Raw genomic sequence first — 23,676 nt, 5'->3', positions numbered from 1 at the left:
TCCACTCATCAGCTAATTCATAAGACATTTGTGGGTTGAATTCAGTGTGAATAGGTTAAACACAAATCTCTGTCGTGGTGTGACCCCCTTGACTAAATCAAGAGTTGAGCTCCATTTTTCAACACCCTACAGAGCACACCACACAACACTGCGAATACATTTATTTTTAAAATCATACTCTTTTAAATCAGTCATGACTGTCTTGCTGACTATCATTTTCACATAAGATGACATTTAATAAATTCATATCAAATTTAAATAGCTACATTTTTATTTCTTAAACTTTGGCACCTATAATACAATATTTCTGGTAGGGTTAATAAAAAGAACAAAAGCAGCTGATGCCATTTAGGACTTTATTAGGCAATTGAATGGAAAATGTCCTTTAAACACAATCAGGAATTTGACACTGGCCAACCTCACGTTTCACAATCTTATTTTTTAACAGTGTCTTTGAAACAGTTAAGACAAAGCCACCAGATGTTCCCCACCTGAGTACTGCAGTAGACAAAAACACAGCATGTGGAAAAATCTGCTACATCAGAAATCATAACACAGTCCCCAGACACTATGATTCTCTCTTTACAAAAACAAGGATGAATTGTTTGACATTATAAATCACCAAAATAAAATCTGACAGGTTTGTTTTCTGTTTTTCTTATATGGCTGCAGATCATGGTCTTTTTTTTTTTTCTTTCCATGACCAATTTTCAGTACAGGAGGTTCATATAAAATGGAAATAAGTAAAGAAAAATGACAAAATTAAAAAAAAAAAAATGAAGTGTCATCATTCGACGTTATATCTTCGGGATCATGCAACTTTTTAAGCCTTGGGACAATGAACCCAATAATAGTGATTATAGTGACACCTCAGCACAAATATTCAGTGTAGCAATGTGTGTAACCACCATAAGGTGCTTTCATGTCAAGACTGAAATACAGATCCACTGGGACAGAGATGCTTTTTAAAAGGTCAAAAGTATTAAAATCAAAATAATGATAAAAGCCAATATGGAATACGTTAAACATCCTTTCAGACAACTGATTAACAAAATACATGTGTAATTACACCTTTGAGACAGGAAAAAAAAACCAATATTGTGCCTGATTTTAATAAATTTAAATATGGATACTTTATATAGGCCTTGTTATGGATTATATATTGGGGTTTAGAAGATTTTAGACTTTTCAGATATTCCTAAGGCTGGGACATATGGTGGTCCATACTGCATTATACTGCTTTACAAATGGAGAAAGTCTGAAATGAGGTATAATAGTTTGAGCAAAAACCTACAAAGATAATAAATACCACTTTTTTATGGCATAATATTTTAATGATACTGTTCTGAGTCTGAAGGACTGTAAAACTTGTGAATTACTAGATCTTGGAAAATAAGTTTAATGATCAGACAACAGAGCACAAGATGATCAGGAATCATCACAAAATACTCAATTTTTGAAAACTATAGGCCCAAACTCTATGTACATTTTTTTAAATATACATTTTATTTACTTATCATTAGGGCACTTCAGCAAGAACAGACACGCAGAATGTGCTTTCTCCAATTTTAAAACACCAAAATCTATATTTGCACTGTTACATACAAATAAATACAGACCATAGCTGCTTACGCTACTCAGTTATGGTTAAATCAGTAATGCAAAAGATACTTTCGTTCTGGCTTTGTATACGTACTAGATTCAGCATGGCTCTCCCACCAGCAACTGACTAATTCTGGGATGCAAGTACACCAGTCTATCATTTCTAGGTTTTCCCTTTGAGTTTTTTGCTGATGGATCTGGCTGAAATAGCTCGTGGGTATTTGATTTTCAATTCTGTACCAATACTTTTAACAAAGTAGTCAGATCAGTTGTTCATTCAATTCCTCAAAGAACATTTTCTGTCAATTTCCTCTTTAATGCATATTTTAGTCTCTGGTTGTCTTCTGCTGAAAGTACAAACTGAATTCGGTCAATTTCGCATGTAATCATTTTTCAAGCAGCTATAATTTTTGTAAAACATCTACAACTAAAAGTTTTTAAACTGGATGAAGCAGTGTATGGAATAAAACATCACAAAACAATATAATCAACAACCGCCTGTTAAAAGAAATCTTTCAGTCCATTGTCATTTCAATATAAAATACCATCCTACAGAGCACTCAAATATATATCCAAATGCCTTTTTTATTCTGTATATACTTGTATAAGTGTAAAATGTGAGCAACGCAAAGAAGTCTAATATGACACGAAGGAAAAAGAATCAAAACTTAATCTTAAAACTCAATGAAGTTTACATCAAAAAAATGTTTTTTTGTATCTATGAAAATGGTTAGAGGAAGGGTCATTGCACTTCCTCAGAATGAACAAGTTAAAACTGGCCCACTCAGTGAACCCCTCTACATTACCCACTACCCACTTGATCAAAGTTGGCCCTTGTCGTTATATGTTCATTCATTATGATGGCCCCTTCCTGGAATTACTTGCTTCTTTTATAACATTGACCAGCTGAAGAATGTGAAGAAAAACCTGTGCAAAAGTGCATCATTCGCGCTTTCTCTCTCTCTCTCTGGTGCCGTTATATACAGTACAGCTAACTCAGTGTATAACAATTCAACGTGCAGACCTTTCAACACCTCAACCACGGGCCAACAAGCCCATCAATAAACAATTGTAAAACCAGCTCTAAAAGAATATTCTATAGTTAGTATAAAGTGATAAAGTGGCTAGACAATCTTTTGGACTTCTTGCCTGTGGCATTCCCTTTCTCAAGAGCCTCAGCTCTACCTTCACTTCGTCATCCACCAAACAAACTGATCGTAGTAGCACCACAGACCAGTCAGCTTGGTTGTGCGTGTGGGATTCATGGAGCCGTGAGATATCTGCTTGCATGCTTATTGCTCTAAAGACACTCAGAGAGAGAGAGAGAGAGAGAGAGAGAGAGAGAGAGAGAATGAATTTGAGTCTGTTGGAGATGGAAAGACAAAAGAGGTAGAAAGTCCAAGAAGCAAGAGAGGAGCAGATAGACAAAGTGGAGAGTGAGAGAAAAGGTACGAGAGCAACGGCAAGTTATCGTGCCAGCAGCTTGATGAGGTTAGCACACATCTCGAAGAACTCGATGGTATGACTGCCAGGCCGCGGGTATGTGTCTCCTCCTGCTGAGTCAACTGAGGAGGTCAGCGAAGAAGCGAGGGAGCCCTCGGCTTGCTTAGCCCCACCCACTGGGGGTGTGGAGGGGGCTGAGCCTTCGCCCTTTATCCCCTCCTCCGATCCGTTCCTCTCGCTCTTATCGTTCTTCAGGGTAGTCCGGTAGTTACCAACTGAGCCAGAGCGATGCGGTGTAGCAGTACCAGACTTCGTCTCCAAAATATCATCTAAAGCGAATGCGTGGTGGTCAAAACACAAGAGTAATAAATAAATAATGGAAACAACATACTCCGACTGCTATTCTCTCTCCAATAGCACTGTTCTCATTAGGACTTAGGGAATTACCATTTAAAACTCTTTTTTCCCCCTTTATTAATTAAATTTGTTTAATTTATGCATAGAATGCTATTTGCTAATGCACAGAAAATTATTTTGTTTGGCTTCCCTGATAGTTCCATCGTAGAATAGTCGGGTGACAAAACAAATTGACAATCAACTCTACATAGTAATCAAGCTCTTATTCTTCTACTTAAGCTAATCTCCAACTTTAACATCCACAGATGATCATACAGAAATGAAACAGATGTTAAACTAAGAATTTTAAATGCCTTAAATTCTAAGTTTTCTATCACATACGGTACCAGTCAAAAGTTTGGACACACCTCAGTTTTTTGTTCCCCCCCTGTATTTTGACTATTTCCTACATTGTAGAGCAATACTGAAGACATCAAAACTATGAAACAGCATATGGAACATATATGGAATTATGCGGTTTTCAAAAAAAAAAATTGTTTAAACAAAATATATATGTTTCATACTTTAGATTCTTCCAAGTCACCACCATTTACTTTGATGACATTTTGCACACTACTGGCATTATCTTAACCAGCTTTATGAGGTAGTCACCTGGAATGCTTTTCGATTAACAGGGGTGCCTCATCAAAAGTTAATTAGTGCAATTTCTTGCCTTCTTAATGCATTTGAGATTACAGTAAAATGCCCTATTCCACAACTGTAATCTGTATTGTCAAGAACCTCTCAACTAATACATGAAGTGTCTTAATAAAAATAACACTGAATTAGGTTGCGTGTTCAAACTTTTGATTGGTACTGTTTGAGCACTGTTCTATTTTCTAGAAGAGAGGTTTTGCACAGTCACGTGATCCCCCATAGAACGGTAACTATGCCGCCATAACGGGGCACGCTTCATTCAGCAGAGTTAGTTATTGATCGGTATGGGAAGGTTTTGCTGCATTTTTGGATGTGCAAATCATTTTGAACGAAACAAAGACATCAGATTTTTTAATCTATCAAAAGTAATTCATCATCAGGCGAAAAAAACCCGAGATTTGAAAATGTTGAAGGGAAAAATGGTAAACATTCAACGGGACTGTCTTGAACAGAAAGTTCAAAAACCCTATGGTATGCTCATTTCATTTCCACGAAGGTAAGAATTAAAAAATAATAATAATTCAGAACTGCAGCAAGGTACTCATTCTTATACAGTGAAATGAACATGAGCGTCAACACAGCGGCTCGGCATCGCCTAACCTTCACAGAGACTTAAAAAGTGCATTTACATTCAGGGATCCTTTGGAGCGCATTCTGCACACACTTGGGACCCAGTCATTATGGGAAATACCTGATGATGATTTGAGCACAATCAGCATGTGCATATAAGGACACTTTTTACAGAGACTTTGCAAATATTCTGTCAGGTATACGGCAGTAGACAGATCTAAGCACAAGAAAAAAAAGTGTTTATTAGCAGGCGATATATATACACGAGCCATAAACATGACTAGAAATAAATGTGACAGTGATTATCATACTTCAAAAAGCCCGTGTCCTTATACGTGTGTGCTGATTGCGCTCAAATCAGCATCGGGTGTTTCCCATAACAACTGGGTCCTATGAGCGAGCGTTGCCGCTCGAACACGTGAAAACGTGACAGTCAAGTGTTCGCCTGCTGTGTGACCACTACTTTTAGCTCGCCTGTATATCACCATGCATCGTCACCAAAAAGTCTCATTTTCATCAATAACCCATCGCAAAGCATCACGAGGTATAGTGTAATCATAGCTTTATGCTCATGTTCACTGTATTAGTATGAGCACCTTGCTGCACTTTGTCTCTCAAGCTCATGTTCATCCCTCTGTAAAAGAATGAGTACCTTGTTGCACTTTGTATGTTTGCGAGCCATTTTCCCTTCTACATTTCAACATCTCTAGTCCCCCCCCCCCCCCCCCAATGATGGATTACTTTTAGTAAATTAAAAACAAAACAACTGATGTCTTTGTTTCGTTCAGAACAATCTGCACATCCAAAAACGCAGTAAAACCTTCCCATACTGATCAATAATAACTAACTTATCTGAAGCGTGCCCTGTTATGGTGGCATAGTTACCGGGCGGCGGGGGGGGGGGGATAACTGTGCAAAGCCTCTATAGACAGGAGAAAGATTCTTGTCTCCTCTTAAATCTAGCTGCACTGCTCTGCCTTTCCTGCTGGTTGGTTGGAAAGTGAAATGGAAAAAGCCTTGTCCATATGTGGAAGATGCTGGATTTCCATAACCTACATCAAATCCTTTAAGCACCTGTAAACCTTTTTCTAGAAACCTTCCTTGTGAATACACAAAGATGAATATATAAAAAAAGACATGCCAATGAAATAATAATTCTAAAAAATTCTGCCCCTCAAGAGTTGCTTGCATTACCATCTATGCTCCTGAAGTCCAGTAGATAGGTCCTGCTGTCCACTTGGTAAAGCTGCAGGCTCATTTTGGTTTGCAGGCCTGTAACTGGGTTCTTCCTCCGCACACGTAGATAATAGGGATTAACAACCTGGAACCACACAAAATAATCCAGTTTCTCATGAAAGTATTTTTAAAATAACACTTGACACTGATTACTGCCATCATATTAATGTACTATTGATCATGATTCATCCCTGTTGTTTTAAGGATGTGTGGCATTTCATATATAAAATAGACACACACCATTTACTTTAATACTCGGTTAAAGTTGTATGGAGGTTGCAAGACAGAACATGTGAAAAGTTTGAGTGATACACTTACAATTTTTTTTTGTTCCGATTCATTAAGAGTGCTAGCAAGTCTTAGTCAAACAGTAATTAATATCGTCACCTTGGCAAGAGTGTTGCCACATGCTTTTAAAAGAAGCAGTGAAAACTAACGTGAACTCCTCATTCATAAATAGTAGACCTTATAAAAATTTAACCAACTCATTTATTCTACAACACAAAAAACTCAAACAGTGAACCTTTCTAAAAATAAAACTCAGCAAACAAACGTCTTGGGCACTACAAAAAAAAAAAAACTATTGGGTCACACTGTCTGACTTTCCAGGATTTTCATGAGTATAATGTTGAATTTACAAGTCCAGAGTCCTAAAAGAAAATTTTAGATACACAGCATCCAGGGGACACAAAAGGCAAAACCCAAAGCAGTTCTATGAAACATTAAAATACATGTAGAAGGTAAGGTAGAAAAAAATAGACATGGGAATACAAGGTTAAAAACATAGAAATTCTGATCGCAAATTTTCCACACTCTTCTGTAGTTGATTAGCAATAAATAATATATAAAAACCTTGAAGCAACTTTTACCTTCCTATCCATCCTTTTGCTATGTGAGGATGTTCTATTGGCACTACCTAACCCACCCACCTTACCTTCCACTCATAATCGAGCTGCTTCATGGCCCGGCACACCTCGCTCATGATATCATTCGGCCTGCTCTGGCTGCGGATGCCCAAGTGCCACTTAGCACGGCGGACACCCAGGTGCTTGGACTTCTGGGGATTGAGTTCATCCAGAGTATGTCGGGGGCGTGGTGGTTGAGCTTCAGCCACCAGGAATGGGACTCGCTCCGGATGAGGCTTGGTAAAGTGGTGAGCGGGCAGATCATCAAGGAAGGAGTCCGGGGGACTTGTGGCCAGATAGAAGTCCTTGGCTTCACTCATAATGCGCCGGTTATCTATGATCAGATGGTAGGCAACTGCAAGAGGGTCCTGGTTTTTTCGACTATAGAGAAAACAAGAGTAAAAATTGATGGCTAGACCAGGACAGTGACATAAGCCTACTTAGCTGCCCATTTATATTTTTATAATATACACTCACTGATCACTATATTAGGAACACCTGTATAACACCTATTCTTTCATGCAATTATTTCATCAGCCAATCATGTGGAAGAATCATCTTTATAACTGCTGACCTCCAGGGATTTTCACACACACACACACACAACAGTCTCTGAAGTTTACTCAGAATGCTGCGATAAAGAAAAAAACAAGAATATTCAAATGAGCAGCAGTTGTGCGGACAGAAATGCCTTGAGAGAGGTCAGCAGAGAATGGCCAGAGTGGTTCAAACTGAGAGAAAGGCAACAGTAACTGATAAAAACCGCGTACAATTGTGGTGAGCAGAAAAGCATCTCAGAATGCAGAAGACATGGTGTGGAGTGTGCTTTCTTGGCATGCTTTGGGCTCATTAATACCACTTGCTGCTTGAATGCCACAGCCTATTTGAGCGTTATTGATGACCATGTGAATCCCTGTATGGCCACAATTTACCCATCTTCTAATGGCTACTTCCAGCATGACAATGCATCACGTCTCAAAGTAAAACCTGTTCGTTAGTGGTCTTCCCAGTCACCGGATCTGAATCAAATAAAACAGCTTTGGGATGTGGTATAACAGGAGAGTCGCAGCATAAAAATGTGCACCTGCAATGCCATCATGTCAACATGGACCAAAACCTCAAAAGGAATGTTTCCAACATCTTGTGGAATCCATGCCAAAAACAATCGAGACTATTATGTGAAGAAAGCAAGACACTACCCAGTATAGTGCTCCTAAGAAAGTGCTCTGTGAGTGTACATTTCTGATCTTATACCAATTTCTCCAGTCAACATGTTGCACACGCATGCACGCACCTGTAAAGGCAGTTGAGCACCTCCTCCTCTGTGCACTCAAACTTCTCACACACCTCCTTCAGTGCTTCATCATCAATCATGGTGGTACTGTAAGAAGCATCCTCTGGAAATAGATACTTGGGCAGGTCCTGTTTAAACCAGTCATCCTCCCTAAAAACAAGAAAAGGACAAACTAGAGCCTACTCTAGCTTAGGGATGCCCCCAAAAACTGGGTCAAAACGTTTAATACAGCAATGATGTTGCAGGTACAAGAACATCAGCCACAGCAGTGCAGCTGGGGTCTTGAAGCACTGCGCACACACTGGCAAACCAGTGTTGTTGTTTTTTTTTAAAGGAATGAGTTGGAAAGACTGCTTAAATTAAAAAAAAAAAAAAAAGTTATTTTTGATGCCTGTGACCCAGTAGTGATCTTTCCACTGCAAAAATGACATTTTCACAAGTGAAAACATTTTGAACATGGACAATTTTATTTAACCCTCTGGGGTTGAGAGCTTCGCTGACAAAGCTCAACAGGTTTAGAATGAGTAGGTCATGTATGGAGATAAAAATCTTCACGAGTTTATCATCATACAAGCATGATAAACATATTGACAAACTTTATACTTTCCTATGTGCCCACTGCCAAATAATATTAGTTTTTAAATTATCTAAATTAAATGAAACATAAAACTTGTCACCTTCCTCAGATCACACCTGAGTCGGAGCGCAGAGAGCGCAATTACACATTCATAAAAGACTATTCACATGGTAATGGAAGGATGATCACTTTCACTCTTACGGTTTCGATTGGTTTCATAAACAGGATAAAATCTGTCAGCCATTGTTCAGGCTACTTGGAGGTAAAACTTGTTGCAAGGTGGCACACAATTTTATGCACTTCAGATGATTCTGGACAGCAATTCGATTCATGATTCAGGACACCAATTCAATTTTAGGACAGCGAATCAATTCAGGATTCAGTTCTTGATTCAGGACAGCAATTCGATTCAAGCTTGAGAATTGCGACACTGATGAATGGTGCCTTTTTTTTCTTCTAACTTCGACTCGATCCAGCCAAAGACCAACTCAAGTGTAAATATTTATTCTATTTATTATGAGCAGATTGGTTGTATGCGCTGTAGTGCATACACAGGAAATGACCAATTTTTTTTTCCAGATTTAAAAGTATTTTCCTCAAAATAGTTCATTTTGCTCTATTCTGAGTTTAGAGTAAAATTTGGAGTTGGAGCAAACTTAGAGTAATTGTGTAGAGTAATTGAGTTGGTTGTGGCTCTGAACTGAGTAAAATAGTACAAGAGTTAATTTCAAGACACACTGAATAGAGTCAAAATACCAAAAAGTCATATAGCAGATAAATGAAGCTGTTGTAAAAAGCAGTTTTAGAACCGTGTTGGAATGTGTGAAAAAAACATGATCTTACCCATTGTGACTTGACCTGATGGGATTAAGAGTTGGCAGTGGGAGGGGTTTTCACTCTTCTCACTGAATGAATGGAAATTTTTTTAAACTTCTCACTGAATACCCCTCCCACTGCCAACCCTTTATCCCAAAACAGGACAAGTTTTTTGATGGCCAGTTAATTGTCCAAATCAATGGAGCAGATTTAAGTTCTTGTGCTTGATACATTCCTAAGACTGAACAGAATCACCTCAAGTGACCAAAACAGTTCGACAGAATGAGTAAGGTCATGGTTTTTTCCACACATTCCACCATAGTTCTAAAACTGCTTTTTGCATAATTTTTTTTTTAAACGTACAATCATGACATACATACTACATAGATATCATTGTAGCTGAACTTGTGCCAAATACAAAAAAAAAGTCATATGGACTTTGAAAATACTGCTTAGATTTGTTGAAATTGACAATCAGAGCGCCAGAAAATACACTCAGACCCCAGAGGGGTAATATTTATGTGAAACTTATTAGAAACCAGATTCAAGATTATTCAGCCTGCTTTTACATACAAAGATTTACATTTTATTTTATTGGCAGATAAGGTTACCTTCTAAAAATGATTAAAATAAAAAAAATTACATATATATCTGCCCATAGAAAATGACTGTCAAACTAGAAATTAGTTTTATTTTAAAAAAATCGTATTAAAAAAAATGTCAGACTTCAAAAGTAGCACGCAAACGTAGTGTGCACAGACTTGTCACTTATCTACGCCAACTCACATAAAATACTTTGTTTTGAAACAGATAACATAAATCACAATTCCACCTTATCTTTGAATAGTTTTAGACCAATCTTCATAGCATCTTTAGTGCTTTTAGGAACAGCATTTTCTTTCATAATTTGCCATTCTTCCTCAGTGACGAAGCGATTGGCCGCCATTTTGCCGAATCAGTCGGGGTGATCAAGAAATAGTCTGAATTTCTTGACTAATCAGCACACACAATTTCCTTATCACCTGTGTATTTATACTAATACCATATATTCAGTGACGAAATAGTTTAAACCATCAAAACATCCCACATGTTGGAAAAACTACAGTAGTGTGCAAAAGTCTTTTTTTTTTTTTTTAAAGTAATGAAATTAAATGTTTCTATATAAAAAGGTAATAAATAGTAATAAACTTAATATTTGGTGCAACAACCCCCTTATTTATTATTATTTTTTAAATTAGGAATCTCAGGTACACTTTGTGCAGTTTATAAGGAAATTAGTTGGTATAGTTTACCAAGCATCATGAAAAACCTGTCACAGTTCTTATGAAGACTCTAGCTGCCACAGGGCTTTTTTTCTTGCATGCAAAACCCCAAAGTTTTAAATTAATGTTTTTCTGTCTGAAATATTTACTCAAATTCTTTAGGTTTTTGCTGGAAAAATAATGTTTATTAATATAAAATGGTCGGTACTATAATGGTACCTACAATTTTTGCACGGTTCTGTATGCAAGCTTTTATTTATATTTAATAGGGGAACCTCAATTTCCCAAACTATGTTAGATGAATGAATGAATGAACGAACGAACGAACGAACCCTTTATCACTAGTCACAAGTACCAGCGAAATTGACCATCAACTTGTCCTTACACACACACACACACACACACACACAAAATGGGGAGTAACAGGACAGGAAGACAGGGATGAAAAGAAAAAAACAAAACAAAACAGAGTAACATGAGGAGAGGGGAGGAGAAAAAAAAGGAACCCCCACACTATGCTCCCGTGAGGAGTACAGTGTGGGAACATTAAAAAAACCTCAGCACATAAGCACAAAATAACACAAGTACACTTTACAACATGAAAACTCGGGACTTGAGGAGGGGAGGGAGGAGGTAGAGGTAACCCAGCGTAAGTCACGCACCCGCTTGCCACACTGGGGGTGAAGCAGCGACCGCGGGAAGAGGGGGGAGGAATACAAGAGAGTCTAACAGCAGTGACCTCCGGGGGGAATTGTTTCCCCAGCAACGGCCTTGGCCAAGGCCAGTGCTGTCTAAGGGAGCCAAAAGCAGATAAGATTGGGCTTGTTTGGGTTGAGCAGACGCATTCCTTTATACGACTACTCTGATTGTCCATACTGGCCTCTCGAATCCATTTTCCTCTGCAAAGCCGAAAGCTTCTCCATGATGTTATCCGGCAGATCCTACCATAACAGAGGCCAGTTAAGTCCCATCTCCTTAAATTGCTGAATTGATTATTTTGATCATTCTATTAAGTTTTTCTAGTAGCATTTGGGGTCTTGGACATTCACAGTAAATTTTAGGACAGTAGTCCTGGTAACTAATTAATAAAAGCCTGACATGACAGAGATGCTAAATGACAATAGAAACACATCGGTTTCTATCATCAAAATCTGACAGACAAACTAACGTCTACCATCATATTCTGACAGACACTCTAGATGACAATAGCAACAAAACTGTTTCTTACATTATTAATCTGACAAATTTAGTAATAATATTAAATACCTCATCACTAGAACCAAATAATAAAATAAAATATTGAAATAAAGATAAAATTTATTTTCAGAATTGAAATATCAACAATAATTGTCAGAACAGTGACGACAGACACGACTGTGTCACTTTCGCAGGGAAATAACACATTGAAATGGCCTGTCAGCTGAAAGGGTCGCAAGTGGCTCTGATTTATCTCAACTTACGATAGTTTTCCTCCAGAAAAATTTAAATATGAATGCACAAATATATTCTCAATGTTTCTATCGTCAAAAATTTCTATCGTCAGGATAGCTGACTGAAAATCTTACCTTGATTTATTTGATGAAATCTAGCTGTCAGAACTCCAAGTCTTGCCCGGAAGTAAATGTCTGCTGTCACAAAAATCATGCGCAGTAGAATTTCCTCTTTGCGTCAGTCAACATGTGCGTGGTGAGGGCTTGAATTTTGCTATCGTCAGGTGCATTTGACTGACAGACTGACGATAGCATTTTTTAAAAATAACTGTGGGCTTCTCTCGTGAACGAAATAGTTTTTTCGCTGTTAATCTATTTCAACTTTATCTGTTGACACCCAAAAATTATAAAGCCTGGTTCCACACGATAACTACCAAAGATCCATAATGGCGGAGTCTATCGTCAGGTCATCTGACAGAAATTCACTGACGATAGCAACAGGGATAATGAAAGTGATTTTTAAAATGGGAGTTATGTCTGTCAGATATGTCAAAGAAACAGAACTTTATTCTTTAAAAATCTTTTATTGATATACTCAGTGTATTTTTAAATGACGTGCTGTTTTAGAAGACCAAATACCATATTTTCAATCTTGAAAATATTACCTCACTGAAAAAAGGACAAGAAAAATTTCTTATTTTACCCCTGAACCCAGGCTTCTCGTCGAGAAGATTGTCTCAATTGCGTGAAGAGACCAGTTTATCAATTCCATGGTTTTTAGTTTGGAGAGCAGTGCGGAGTGAGTCTCTCAAAAGTATAGACACTAGACAGACAAGACAGCAGAAGCAGGAAAGATAAGGGAAGGGAGAGGCAGAGAATGCGACCGCCTTCCGCGAGAGCACGGAGAAGAAGCAATGAGCCATTGCATCAAGATGTTCAAGGTAATACACCATGCCTAGCTTCTTAAATAAAAGAAAAATGCAGGGATTTTGGAAAGAAAATGTTTCATTTGCATACAAATAAAGAAAAAGCTTGTTTTGTGCACCTGCAAATATACATATGTGGGTCTGTGTATGGGGGAAAAAAAAAAAGGAAGATCTCACCGGATCTCTTTAATGGTGGCTCTCTTCATGGGGTCCACCTGCAGCATGTGTTTAAGAAGGCTGATAACTGAAGGGTTCAAGTACTGTGGGGTGAAGAAGATGCCATCACAGATCTTCTTGAAGAGCGTTGGCACGTGGTCATCATCGAAGGGCAGCGTCCCGCACAGTAGTGCATACAGGATCACTCCACTGCTCCAGATATCCACCTCAGGTCCTGCATACAGCCTGAGCACAAACATGCATACAAACGCATCAGCCAAGATGCAACAGACCTAAAAACAGGATAAGTAGAAGTCAAATCACAAAGTATCACCAAGATCAGTCATACAACAATGGAAATAAACAACCACATCAAATGAAATGGACAGAAGGAAAGAAGAGATCTTCAAAATGAAACGTGGGAAAGAAAAAACATGACGCATACAGCATGCTGCAGCTATATATAAAGAATAATACAATAAAAACGATAGATGCATTCTAAATGTCTTTGTCCATGACAATGAAAACCCATAAAGTGACTGAAAGTGTCTGATGTGCACCATCATTAACAAGGTGATGTTGCTTATATTAGGCTTGACAGCATGCTGTTGTGCTGATGAACCTCCCATACATTTTCCTTTGGCCTTTAAACACATTTAAAAAAAAAAAAAAAAAAAAAAAAAAAAAGGTGTTTAATCTACATAAAACTAGCGTCAATTCAAGAATAAATAAGATTTACAGAATATATGGTTAATTTTGTGCAGCGTTGTGATGAGTTTTTACTTTAAGCGTTGTTTAACATTGTGTAACGCAACACACCAAACTCACGGGCGCCACCAACTTGGGATTTTTAGCAATATTCATCACCGGTACGCGTGTTGTTTTGTTGTTTCCAGCTCGCTCACTGTTGGTTCAACCAGCTTGAAATTCATGATTCCCACCTAAGTGGTTGAATCCCTTATGTCGACTTGATTTTCCAATAAAATCGGCTGAACACTTTGCTGTTTAGTGCCCGTGAAAGAGCGGATCACTGAGGAAAATTTTGTATCCTTCCTAAAAAAAAAAAAAAAAAAAAAAAAAGGATTTTCCAAATATTTTTTCCCCCCATGGAGGAAAAAAGAGAGAAGGTATCAGGAATACTGTTTTGAAGAGAATTAACAAGTTTGGGCCTCTTATACACAGCACATCCAAGCACCACCATCATTAGTCATCCTTGGTGTCCACAATTTAAAGTGAACATACCCACGCAATTCTGGCTTTTAATGTTTAAGCACAAGGGATGGACCAATTTCATTGATGTATTACATTTAAGCCTTTTAGGTGCAGAATCGTGATCTAAAAGAAGCAGCCTTTATCTGTAATTCTTACCCTGATACTCAAAATTCTAAATCTCTATTTTTGGCTTTTTGGTCTATTAATTTCTGATTGAGGTCTTTTCTCATGAATGAAAAATTAAACCAATGGAAAATGATTGCTGGTTTGTGACCGGGGCAATGGACAGAAATGGAAATTTTATAAAAACACTGGATTTTCAAATGTTCATAACTTAGTTTTTTTTAAGACATATTTACAAAATTAAACAAGTTTTCAGTTCAGATCTTCACACTCTAATTTCATACATTACACAACACTATGACAACTACTTAAAAAATGGCCTGTCATTACTACTTGTATTCATTCTCCACATGGTTCCAACTAGTGTTTATGAAAACTGGCTTTTTGTATTGCAAGGATTTCAGTTTTTCACAATTAAAACAAATTAAACTTTCTGATATGGGTTGTTTTACAATCAGGGTACAAAGTTTGTGTCATGGGGTCCAAAATTCAAATTGATTCAAACTGGTTCTTGTACCAGTTTTTAAGTGAAGGACAAGTTAAAGAACAGATTTCAGGTAATTTTTTGACATGTATGGTAGTTTTGTGTAATCTGCTATAAGATGGGAGAAACAAATGAAGTGATTCTCGGAGAGGACTTTTTTTTTGACAATTCAGAATCCACTACTTCCATAGTGCTTTTAAATAAAAGGCTGTAAGCTTTGTGTTAGTTGTCTCCAATATTTATGTCCCAATATCTTGACCACATTTTAGGATGAAAATAATCATGTTATTTTATATTGAAAAATTAGCTGTCTCGGAGAGGACATTTTTTTGACACAATTACATACTAATTTGATCAAAAATAGTCAGAAAACTTACTGGCATTCAACATTAAAACTTAACTATGTTTCCAATGATATGGAACCAAATATTTGTTTTATGGTATAAAGAATGATTTAAGTGCATCCCTTTTGGAGCTACCTGTGGTCAAAAAAAAAAAAAAAACACTTTCTAAATGACACGAGTAATTTTGCTAAATATGACATGTATTGCCATACATTCACCAAAAATAACGTTATCACAATTTTTTTGTGCATGGTAAATAGAGCTATCACAGGGCTACAATCAACAACCAAGTTTATTTAGTCAAGCCTTTTGATATTGAAGATAATAAGTGTTAAATGTGATTTTTGGCTTGCGTACCCTGATTGTAAAACAACCCATAACTATATAGCCATGTTTCTCAATGTGAAGTGTGTGAAGCATTACTTGGAGGGCCCCTTTTTAAATTACTGTAGTGGAAACCAAAACCCACCAACAGTTTGAATAAAAATTGGTTCCATGGGTGGAAAGTTTGGGGGGGGGGGGGGGGGGGAAGAAAAAAAAAATCTCCCCATTGCATTTAAAAGTCCTCAATTTTTAAACTTTGCTTGCACAGGGTCCGTTTTTTTTTTTAATTTAATTTTCCTTAATTTTTTTTTCTTGCTAGCACAACTGTGAAAACAGTTGCCCAAATGAGGATGGGTTCCCTTTTGAGTCTGGTTCCTCTTGAGGTTTCTTCCTCATGTCGTCTGAGGGAGTTTTTCCTTGCCACCATCGCCACAGGCTTGCTCATTGGGGACAGATTAGGGATAAAATTAGCTCATGTTTTAAGTCGTTCAAATTCTGTAAAGCTGCTTTGCGACAATGTTTATTGTTAAAAGCGCTATACAAATAAATTTGACTTGACTTGAAAACCTTCTGTGCTGACCATGTTGATGAAAACTTGGAGTATATCGTGCCAGAGAAAGTGCAGGACAAACAGTGCTTAAATACAGGCGTGATATAGCTTTTCTTTTGCACAAATAACTATGGTCTCAGTATTTATGAGACCGTGTTTGCCTTACATGGTTTTATAAATCCAGACTCCATGTCACTGCTTCTACTGGTTTCATTTTTGTCACTCATGAGTGCCAACATCTTTCAAAAACAGTGTGTGAGAAAATGTTTTTAAAAAGACATGTGCCATAACAAATAGCATATTCACTTGTACACGTTTTATTTTGCATTCATGTCCTTTTTCAAGTCTCTGGCTAATTTTGGAAATTTGAGGATTAGCCACTTAGCTGCTAGTTCAGCTGCTAACTTCTTTGCCATTGACTCTGACCAGTGAAAGAAGAGTTGGGTAGAACTAGCTTCATGAAATTAACAATATCACACTGCCTTAACTCTGACTGAAATTCATCTCATCTCAGCTGACACCTTATGGTATTCTCTTTCTCTCTATATTAAAAAAGAAAGAAAGCCGGCGGCACGGTGGTGTAGTGGTTAGCGCTGTCGCCTCACAGCAAGAAGGTCCGGGTTCGAGCCCCGTGGCCGGCGAGGGCCTTTCTGTGCGGAGTTTGCATGTTCTCCCCGTGTCCGTGTGGGTTTCCTCCGGGTGCTCCGGTTTCCCCCACAGTCCAAAGACATGCAGGTTAACTGGTGACTCTAAATTGACCGTAGATGTGAATGTGAGTGTGAATGGTTGTCTGTGTCTATGTGTCAGCCCTGTGATGATCTGGCGACTTGTCCAGGGTGTACCCAGCCTTTCACCCATAGTCAGCTGGGATAGGCTCCAGCTTGCCTGCGACCCTGTAGGACAGGATAAAGCAGCTAGAGATAATGAGATGAGAAAGAAAGCCTTTACCTCCCCGAAATGACTTCAGGAGCTGCGTAATTAGGGGATCCACAACTGGTCCGCAAAAACTCCCCATCTGACATCATATTTGACAATCCTACATAAATGACACATACACATTGGGTTTTTAATCAATTTTTAACACTGAAAAATAAATGGGAAGAAAAACTAACAGCCAAACAGAATCCAATATAAATATTCAAGATTAATATTCATTTAAAAACACCATTGTGCTTTGTTGCTAACCGAAGTCGGCGATTTTAGCGTTCATGTGAGCATCCAGGAGGACGTTCTCCGGCTTGAGGTCTCGGTGTACCACCATGTGTCTGTGACAGTAGTCCACTGCTGAAATAATCTGCTGGAACAGACGTCGGCTCTCCTTTTCATCGAGCTGGTGAGCAGAACAGGACATTCACAAGCACTGAGCTTTTTAAAGCTTATTACATAATCTAAACTGTTGTGGAGCGTATTCCTTGACACTTGCTGCAACAATGAGTCAATATGCCACAGAACACACTATTCCGTACTTATGGCCTGCATTTGCTGGTCTGGTCCAACCTGAATGGAAGTTTGGCGAGCAAACTTGTGGACAAATTCGGCCAAAATGAAAAATACATTTAAAAAAATAATGACTCAATGATTTAATAGAAAAATCCTCCCTGAATGACTTTCATATTAATGTTTATAAGTACCATGACTTTATTTTCATTTAGGTTCATGGTCATCCACGTTATCCATATCGAAAGGGGAGGGGTTCAAACTAAAACAGGGTCAGCAGCATTTCCAAAAGTTTTTGATGCTCAAAAACTCCAGAGCACTGTGGACGCCAGGTGTAAATAGTGATGCGTTTTAAAACTAAAGAGAGTATTAATGTGGACATAGCCTTTGTTTCAACAGATCAGTTTCCAGTGCTTCAAATTTCATGCTAATACATACCAGCAACACCATAGGACTTATCATTTCATAGATCAGTAACTGCCAAGCCAAGCCTCTGCCATAACTCGGTGCAACTGCATTCTGGAAATCTGAGTCTAATGCTTGCCATCTCCATTACTCATCCACTGGATCTCTCATTAATATGAGATTTAATATTGTAAAATAGCAAGGTGAGAAAAGAAGCACTTTTGTTTTTAGGATTTCTTGGTGAAATCTGACCACCATTCCTTATGTTTGAGAGCCTTGAAATTTTTTTTCTCCGAATAAACACGACTGTAAGTGTGCTAGAAATGCCCCCCCCAAAAAAAATCCTTCTCATGAGAATAATAAAAATGCAACAGCACAAGCAGAATCATTAAAGGGGACATACCGCTTTTCCACAAGTTGAGACAGTTCCCTCAGGTCTGAATGAAATGTCTGCGACATGCTTTGGTCAAAATACCACAAGCATAAAGCACCACAGCTCCCTTCTCACCCTGTCTAAACCAGCTGATCTGAGTCCTTGTTCCTTTAAATGATAATGAGCCACTGCTCACCCGACCCCCCCCTTCCACCAGCCAATCAGGTAGCACTTTCCTCATAAATATCCAGGGGTTGGGGGGCGTCGTGGCTCAGGTGGCTAAGGCGCCATACCATAAATCCGGGGACCCGGGTTCGATTCCGACCCGAGGTCATTTCCCGATCCCTCCCCGTCTCTCTCCCGCTCATTTCCTGTCCTGTCTCTACATTGTCCTATCCAATAAAGGTGAAAAAAAGCCCAAAAAAATAACTAAAATATAAAAAAAAAAAAAATCCAGGTTTTTTTCTAGAAAAATTTAGTATGAGGGTGCTCACCATGGCGAGGGATCGAAACGGGGTGGATCTGTTATGTAATTTATGTATCAGTGTATTTATGTTATATAATTTATCCACTAATGCCAATCAAAAGTTTGAACACGCCTCCTAATTCAGTGTTTTTTTTTCTTTATTTTCATTAATGAAAAACACTTCAAGTCTTAAAGTAATGATGGATGTTGTTTCTTTTTACTTAGCTGAGCGGTTCTTGACGTAATATGGATTACTACAGTTGTGGAACAGGGCTATTTACTGTACATTTTATTATTTACAGTTTGATTTCAAACACATTAAAGGAAAAGAAAGCACATGGTTAAAATACAGTTAAGATAGATAATATAAACTAACGATCATGCGAATAATTGAAAATAAGGAGCTCACACAACTAAGATATCCATCTCTGAAAAAGTTAGTTTCTATGCAGAATTCCCATCATCGATAATTTCATAAATGCCACCACTGAAAATATTTTAAATCAGACACCCCACATTAAGGCGGCAAGAAATTCCACGAATTAACTTTTGACGAGGCACACCTGTTAATTGGTGACCACCTCACGAAGCTGGTTAAAGGAGATACGCAGAACCATGGCCTCACTTTTTGTTTATAAATGCCTTGAGACCTCAAGAATGGCATAGGAATAGTTTTAAGCATTAACAATAAATCTAATATAGTAATTTTTACGATTAAAGTGATTCATATAGGTAGCGGTCTGAGTGAATAACCTTGACATCCGTAACGTCACAGCAGGAAGGCTATCGGTCTCATCGCCATTTCCGCTATACTAAAAAACACAGAGCTGACTGCAACTCCGATCCTCCATTTTGAGCTAATTTATTGCCATGCCACGTAGATGTGTTGCTGGCCGGTACAGTGCATTCATGGCCCAAGAATGTTCAAACTGCAAAGATTTGGACACATTTTGCGAGAAATTCATGGATTGGGCGCCTACGAAGTGGTCTCACCTCTGCTCTGCACATTTTACTGAAGACTTGTACGAAACCTCTGATCTGTTGAGGAGTGTTGGCTATAAGCCGTATTGAAAGAGGGTGCAGTACCAACAATTAAAGGAAAAGAAAACTACAAGAAAAGGAAAGCAAGTTCGGTTGCACCGGTTCTCCTGGAGTGTGAGCCGAGCAGTAATGGCGGAGTATTCAGCATGGAGAAAATGGAGAATGAGTGGCCCAGTTGTCAGATTTCTCCACTGGATAAGCTCCCCCCGTTGGATATGCTTGCCTCGGCAGCAATATCTCGCCCTTACGTGGAAGAAGCGAATGAACTAAGAACTGAAAGATCGTTTCAAAACAATTGGCCACAAGATCGGCCTTCAAGAAGCGAAAACACAGATGTGTAAGATGCGACTCTTGTTTGGTTACATAACAAAAACACTCGTTTACCTGCATTTAAATTAAATACATGTAACTTTTATTGTGTGTTCAAGTTGCAGGTATAAGATTATTTAATTTGCTTCAGAATGTGATTGTCTCAGTTCATCTGGTTATTTAATTAGCCTTTCACATTTTATCAGTGAAAATGAATGCATGTACATGCATGTTGCACAAGTTGTAATGCCTATCCTGTTTTAATGAGAGTCACGAGACCGTCAATTAAATTCCATCCAATTCTCTAGACGGCTTTGTTTTCTGGCTTTATTTCGTAAGGTGGGGGCCTCCGTGGCCGACGTGTTACTATCGGATTGACTTTCTGATGGTTCGAACTGATACGGTTCTACGTGTATAGCAGTAGCATGTACACACACTCCAATTTCAGAATTATCACAGTCACATGTACTACTATCTGAGGAATCCGAAGAATCTCCAATAAATCGGAACGAAGAGGCCATCACAACCACTCTCGCCTGCCGAGTCTGGCTTTGGTCTATAGCACCAGTTCTCGCTGTGACGTCACGCACCCAGGGCTGGCTGACTCAGCGGGGCAGCTTGAATGCCAACTCTGCGGTCGATTTTAACTCTCAAAAATATATGTATTTTTTTTATTCCCAATTATGCAGCATACAAGAGTCAAGGATGGAGATACTATCCACTCAGAAATGTATTTAAAAATAAAGGTTCTGCGTATCTCCTTTAAGAAAATACCAATAGCGTGCAAGGTAAACGCTGGCTGCTGTGAAGAATCTAAAATATGAAATACTGTTCAACACTTCTGTTGACCACAAAATCCCATTTATGTTCCAGACTTCTTATTTATTTCATAGTTTTGATGTCTTCAGGTCATTGTTCTACAATGTAAAAAAAAAAAAAAGGGGGGGGGAGGGGTCAAAATGCAGAAAACCCTATGAATGAGTAGGTGTGGCCAAACATTTTGCTGGTCCGACATAGTTAGTAGCCTGTTCACAATTGCCACATCTACACTTCTGTTCAAAAGTTTGGGGTCACTTTGAAATGTCCTTATTTTTGAAAGAAAAGCACTGTTCTTTTCAATGAAGATCACTTTAAACTAATCAGAAATACACTCTATATATTGCTAATGTGGTAAATGACTATTCTAGCTGCAAATGTCTGGTTTTTGGTGCAATATCTCCATAGGTGTATGGAGCACTTGCATGTGACGTCACAGCCGATCCAGATTGTGACAGACGCCATCGTGTCGGTCAAACGCCATATTCCGCCTTCTACTTCTACTTCTGGTTCTACTTCTGCTTTTACTTCTACCTTTTCTTCTGGAAAACCTACTATATACAATTCTACTACAACGGCTGCGGCTACAAGCTCTCCCTACCTGTGCACGTTTTTTGTTTTTTGTGTGTATTTTTGCGTGTTGTTCGTCTGTACCGGACTTCAATATCCACTACAACCGTATGGAGTTACTGGACATTGGTTTCCAGCAGAAAATGACGGTTTGTAGTGATTTCCATCGCATGCACAACATTCCGGACGAGAGGAAAAAAAATATATATATATATATATATATATATATATATATTCCGGACGAGATAGTGAGACCAGCGGGGTCTCCGTGGATTGTTATTGGAAGCAAAGCTAAGGAGGCGGCGCCGGGAGCAAAAGCGAGGCTGCAGAGCCGGCCTGTTGACTAAGCTCAGAAAACAGCCACTCAAACCTCCACTGCTAAGCCTCTACCTCTCCAACGCCAGATCCATGGTAAACAACACGGACGATTTGAAATTACAGCTGGAATTACCTTATTCTATTCTATAAATCGGCTGGTCAGTGCTATACTCAATACTTAAGTGACTTACTCATCCAGTGAGGATCATTTTCTTGTTTACAAGATGCCACATCTGAGTCACTGACAAATCCAGAATTTCTGTAAAGATAACTGTCCAGAGATTTATAAGCACACAGTGCTTCACCACTGAACAGCGAGGGAAAGTTAATGAGGTAATTATACACGTCCGGGTATTCCACCTCTGGCAGTTCAATATCCACTGACACGGTCGTGAAAACTCCGTCCGGAAAGCCATAAGGGTCAATAATCTGTAGATCGTTTATTTTAGACATATATCTAGTTATCTGTTCATTAGAAAAATGAGCCGTGTAGTCCGTCGGTTGAAATTGATCCATTCTGTACACGAGTGCAGCAGTATTCAGCTGTGCTGTTGACCGACAAGATGGCGGCTGTGTACTTTCCGGTCACGTGACTGCAAGATCTCTATAGAGGCCCATTTCCAGCAACTATCACGCCAGTGTTCTAATGGTACAATGTGTTTGCTCATTGCCTCAGAAGGCTAATGGATGATTAGAAAACCCTTGTACAATCATGTTAGCACAGCTGAAAACAGTTGAGCTCTTTAGAGAAGCTATAAAACTGACCTTCCTTTGAGCAGATTGAGTTTCTGGAGCATCACATTTGTGGGGTCGATTAAATGCTCAAAATGGCCAGAAAAATGTCTTGACTAGATTTTCTATTCATTTTACAACTTATGGTGGTAAATAAAAGTGTGACTTTTCATGGAAAACACAAAATTGTCTGGGTGACCCCAAACTTTTGAGCGGTAGTGTCCATAATGCACTTTTAGTTTAAAAAAATAAAAATAAATAAAAAAAAATAGTGCAAAGGTGAGAAAGTCATACCTTTCCATTTTTGCAAATGTAATCAAAGAGCTCTCCCCCAGACACATACTCCATAACCATAAATATGTCTGTCGGTGTGCAGATCACCTGGTACCTGCAATCACAAGCAAGAAAGAACTTGATATGTCAAGAAATCAATGCCTAAAAATACCATGTAAATTATAGTAGATAAACACACAAGTTACAAAATCAGCTATAAATCTGTATGAGTCTCATACATCTAAGAGATGTGTAAAATTACACTGAATCCATCACACTGCACCAGCGTGTATTCAACTAACTTCTGTCCAGCCAGTTGTTGGTATTACACTGCAGGAAGGCTAACGCGTCCCCCCCGCTATGGAAAACATGATCTCGCATGTTTCTGTAATACGGGGAGGTGTGACAGCATTATATTGTATTGTGTATAGCATTTGTTGTGAAAGAGCATGTGTTTTACACTACTTCTGGCAAGGGTTTGGAACCAAAATTTGCTTCCAAATTAGAAACCAGTACAAAATGCCAAGTACCAGGTAGGTAGGTAGGTAGGTAGGTAGGTATCTATCTATCTATCTATCTATCTATCTATCTATCTATCTATCTATCTATCTATCTATCTATCATTTCAG

The 23,676-nt window shown here is 38.5% G+C and overlaps 1 protein-coding gene across 2 annotated transcripts in view; it reads right to left on the bottom strand.

The window, feature by feature from the left end:
* Positions 1 to 342: 342 nt before the first annotated feature.
* The window catches only part of prkaa1 (protein kinase, AMP-activated, alpha 1 catalytic subunit), a 41,652-nt gene continuing 18,318 nt past the window's right edge, over positions 343 to 23,676 (bottom strand). For both annotated transcript variants that reach the window (XM_060912904.1, XM_060912905.1), the window contains exons 3-10: positions 23,069 to 23,162; positions 17,493 to 17,637; positions 17,256 to 17,343; positions 13,292 to 13,516; positions 8,104 to 8,253; positions 6,839 to 7,190; positions 5,863 to 5,989; positions 343 to 3,374 (exon numbers count right to left, since the gene is read on the bottom strand). In XM_060912904.1, coding sequence (XP_060768887.1) covers positions 3,070 to 3,374; positions 5,863 to 5,989; positions 6,839 to 7,190; positions 8,104 to 8,253; positions 13,292 to 13,516; positions 17,256 to 17,343; positions 17,493 to 17,637; positions 23,069 to 23,128 — 1,452 coding nt within the window. In that variant the 5' untranslated portion in view covers positions 23,129 to 23,162 and the 3' untranslated portion in view covers positions 343 to 3,069. The remainder of the gene's footprint in view (positions 3,375 to 5,862; positions 5,990 to 6,838; positions 7,191 to 8,103; positions 8,254 to 13,291; positions 13,517 to 17,255; positions 17,344 to 17,492; positions 17,638 to 23,068; positions 23,163 to 23,676) is intronic.

The sequence above is a fragment of the Neoarius graeffei genome, chromosome 28, assembly GCF_027579695.1.
Source record: "Neoarius graeffei isolate fNeoGra1 chromosome 28, fNeoGra1.pri, whole genome shotgun sequence".
Lineage (NCBI taxonomy): Eukaryota > Metazoa > Chordata > Actinopteri > Siluriformes > Ariidae > Neoarius > Neoarius graeffei.
The sequence above is the reverse complement of the archived record's forward strand: the minus strand, read 5'-3'. Positions and strand labels throughout refer to the sequence as shown.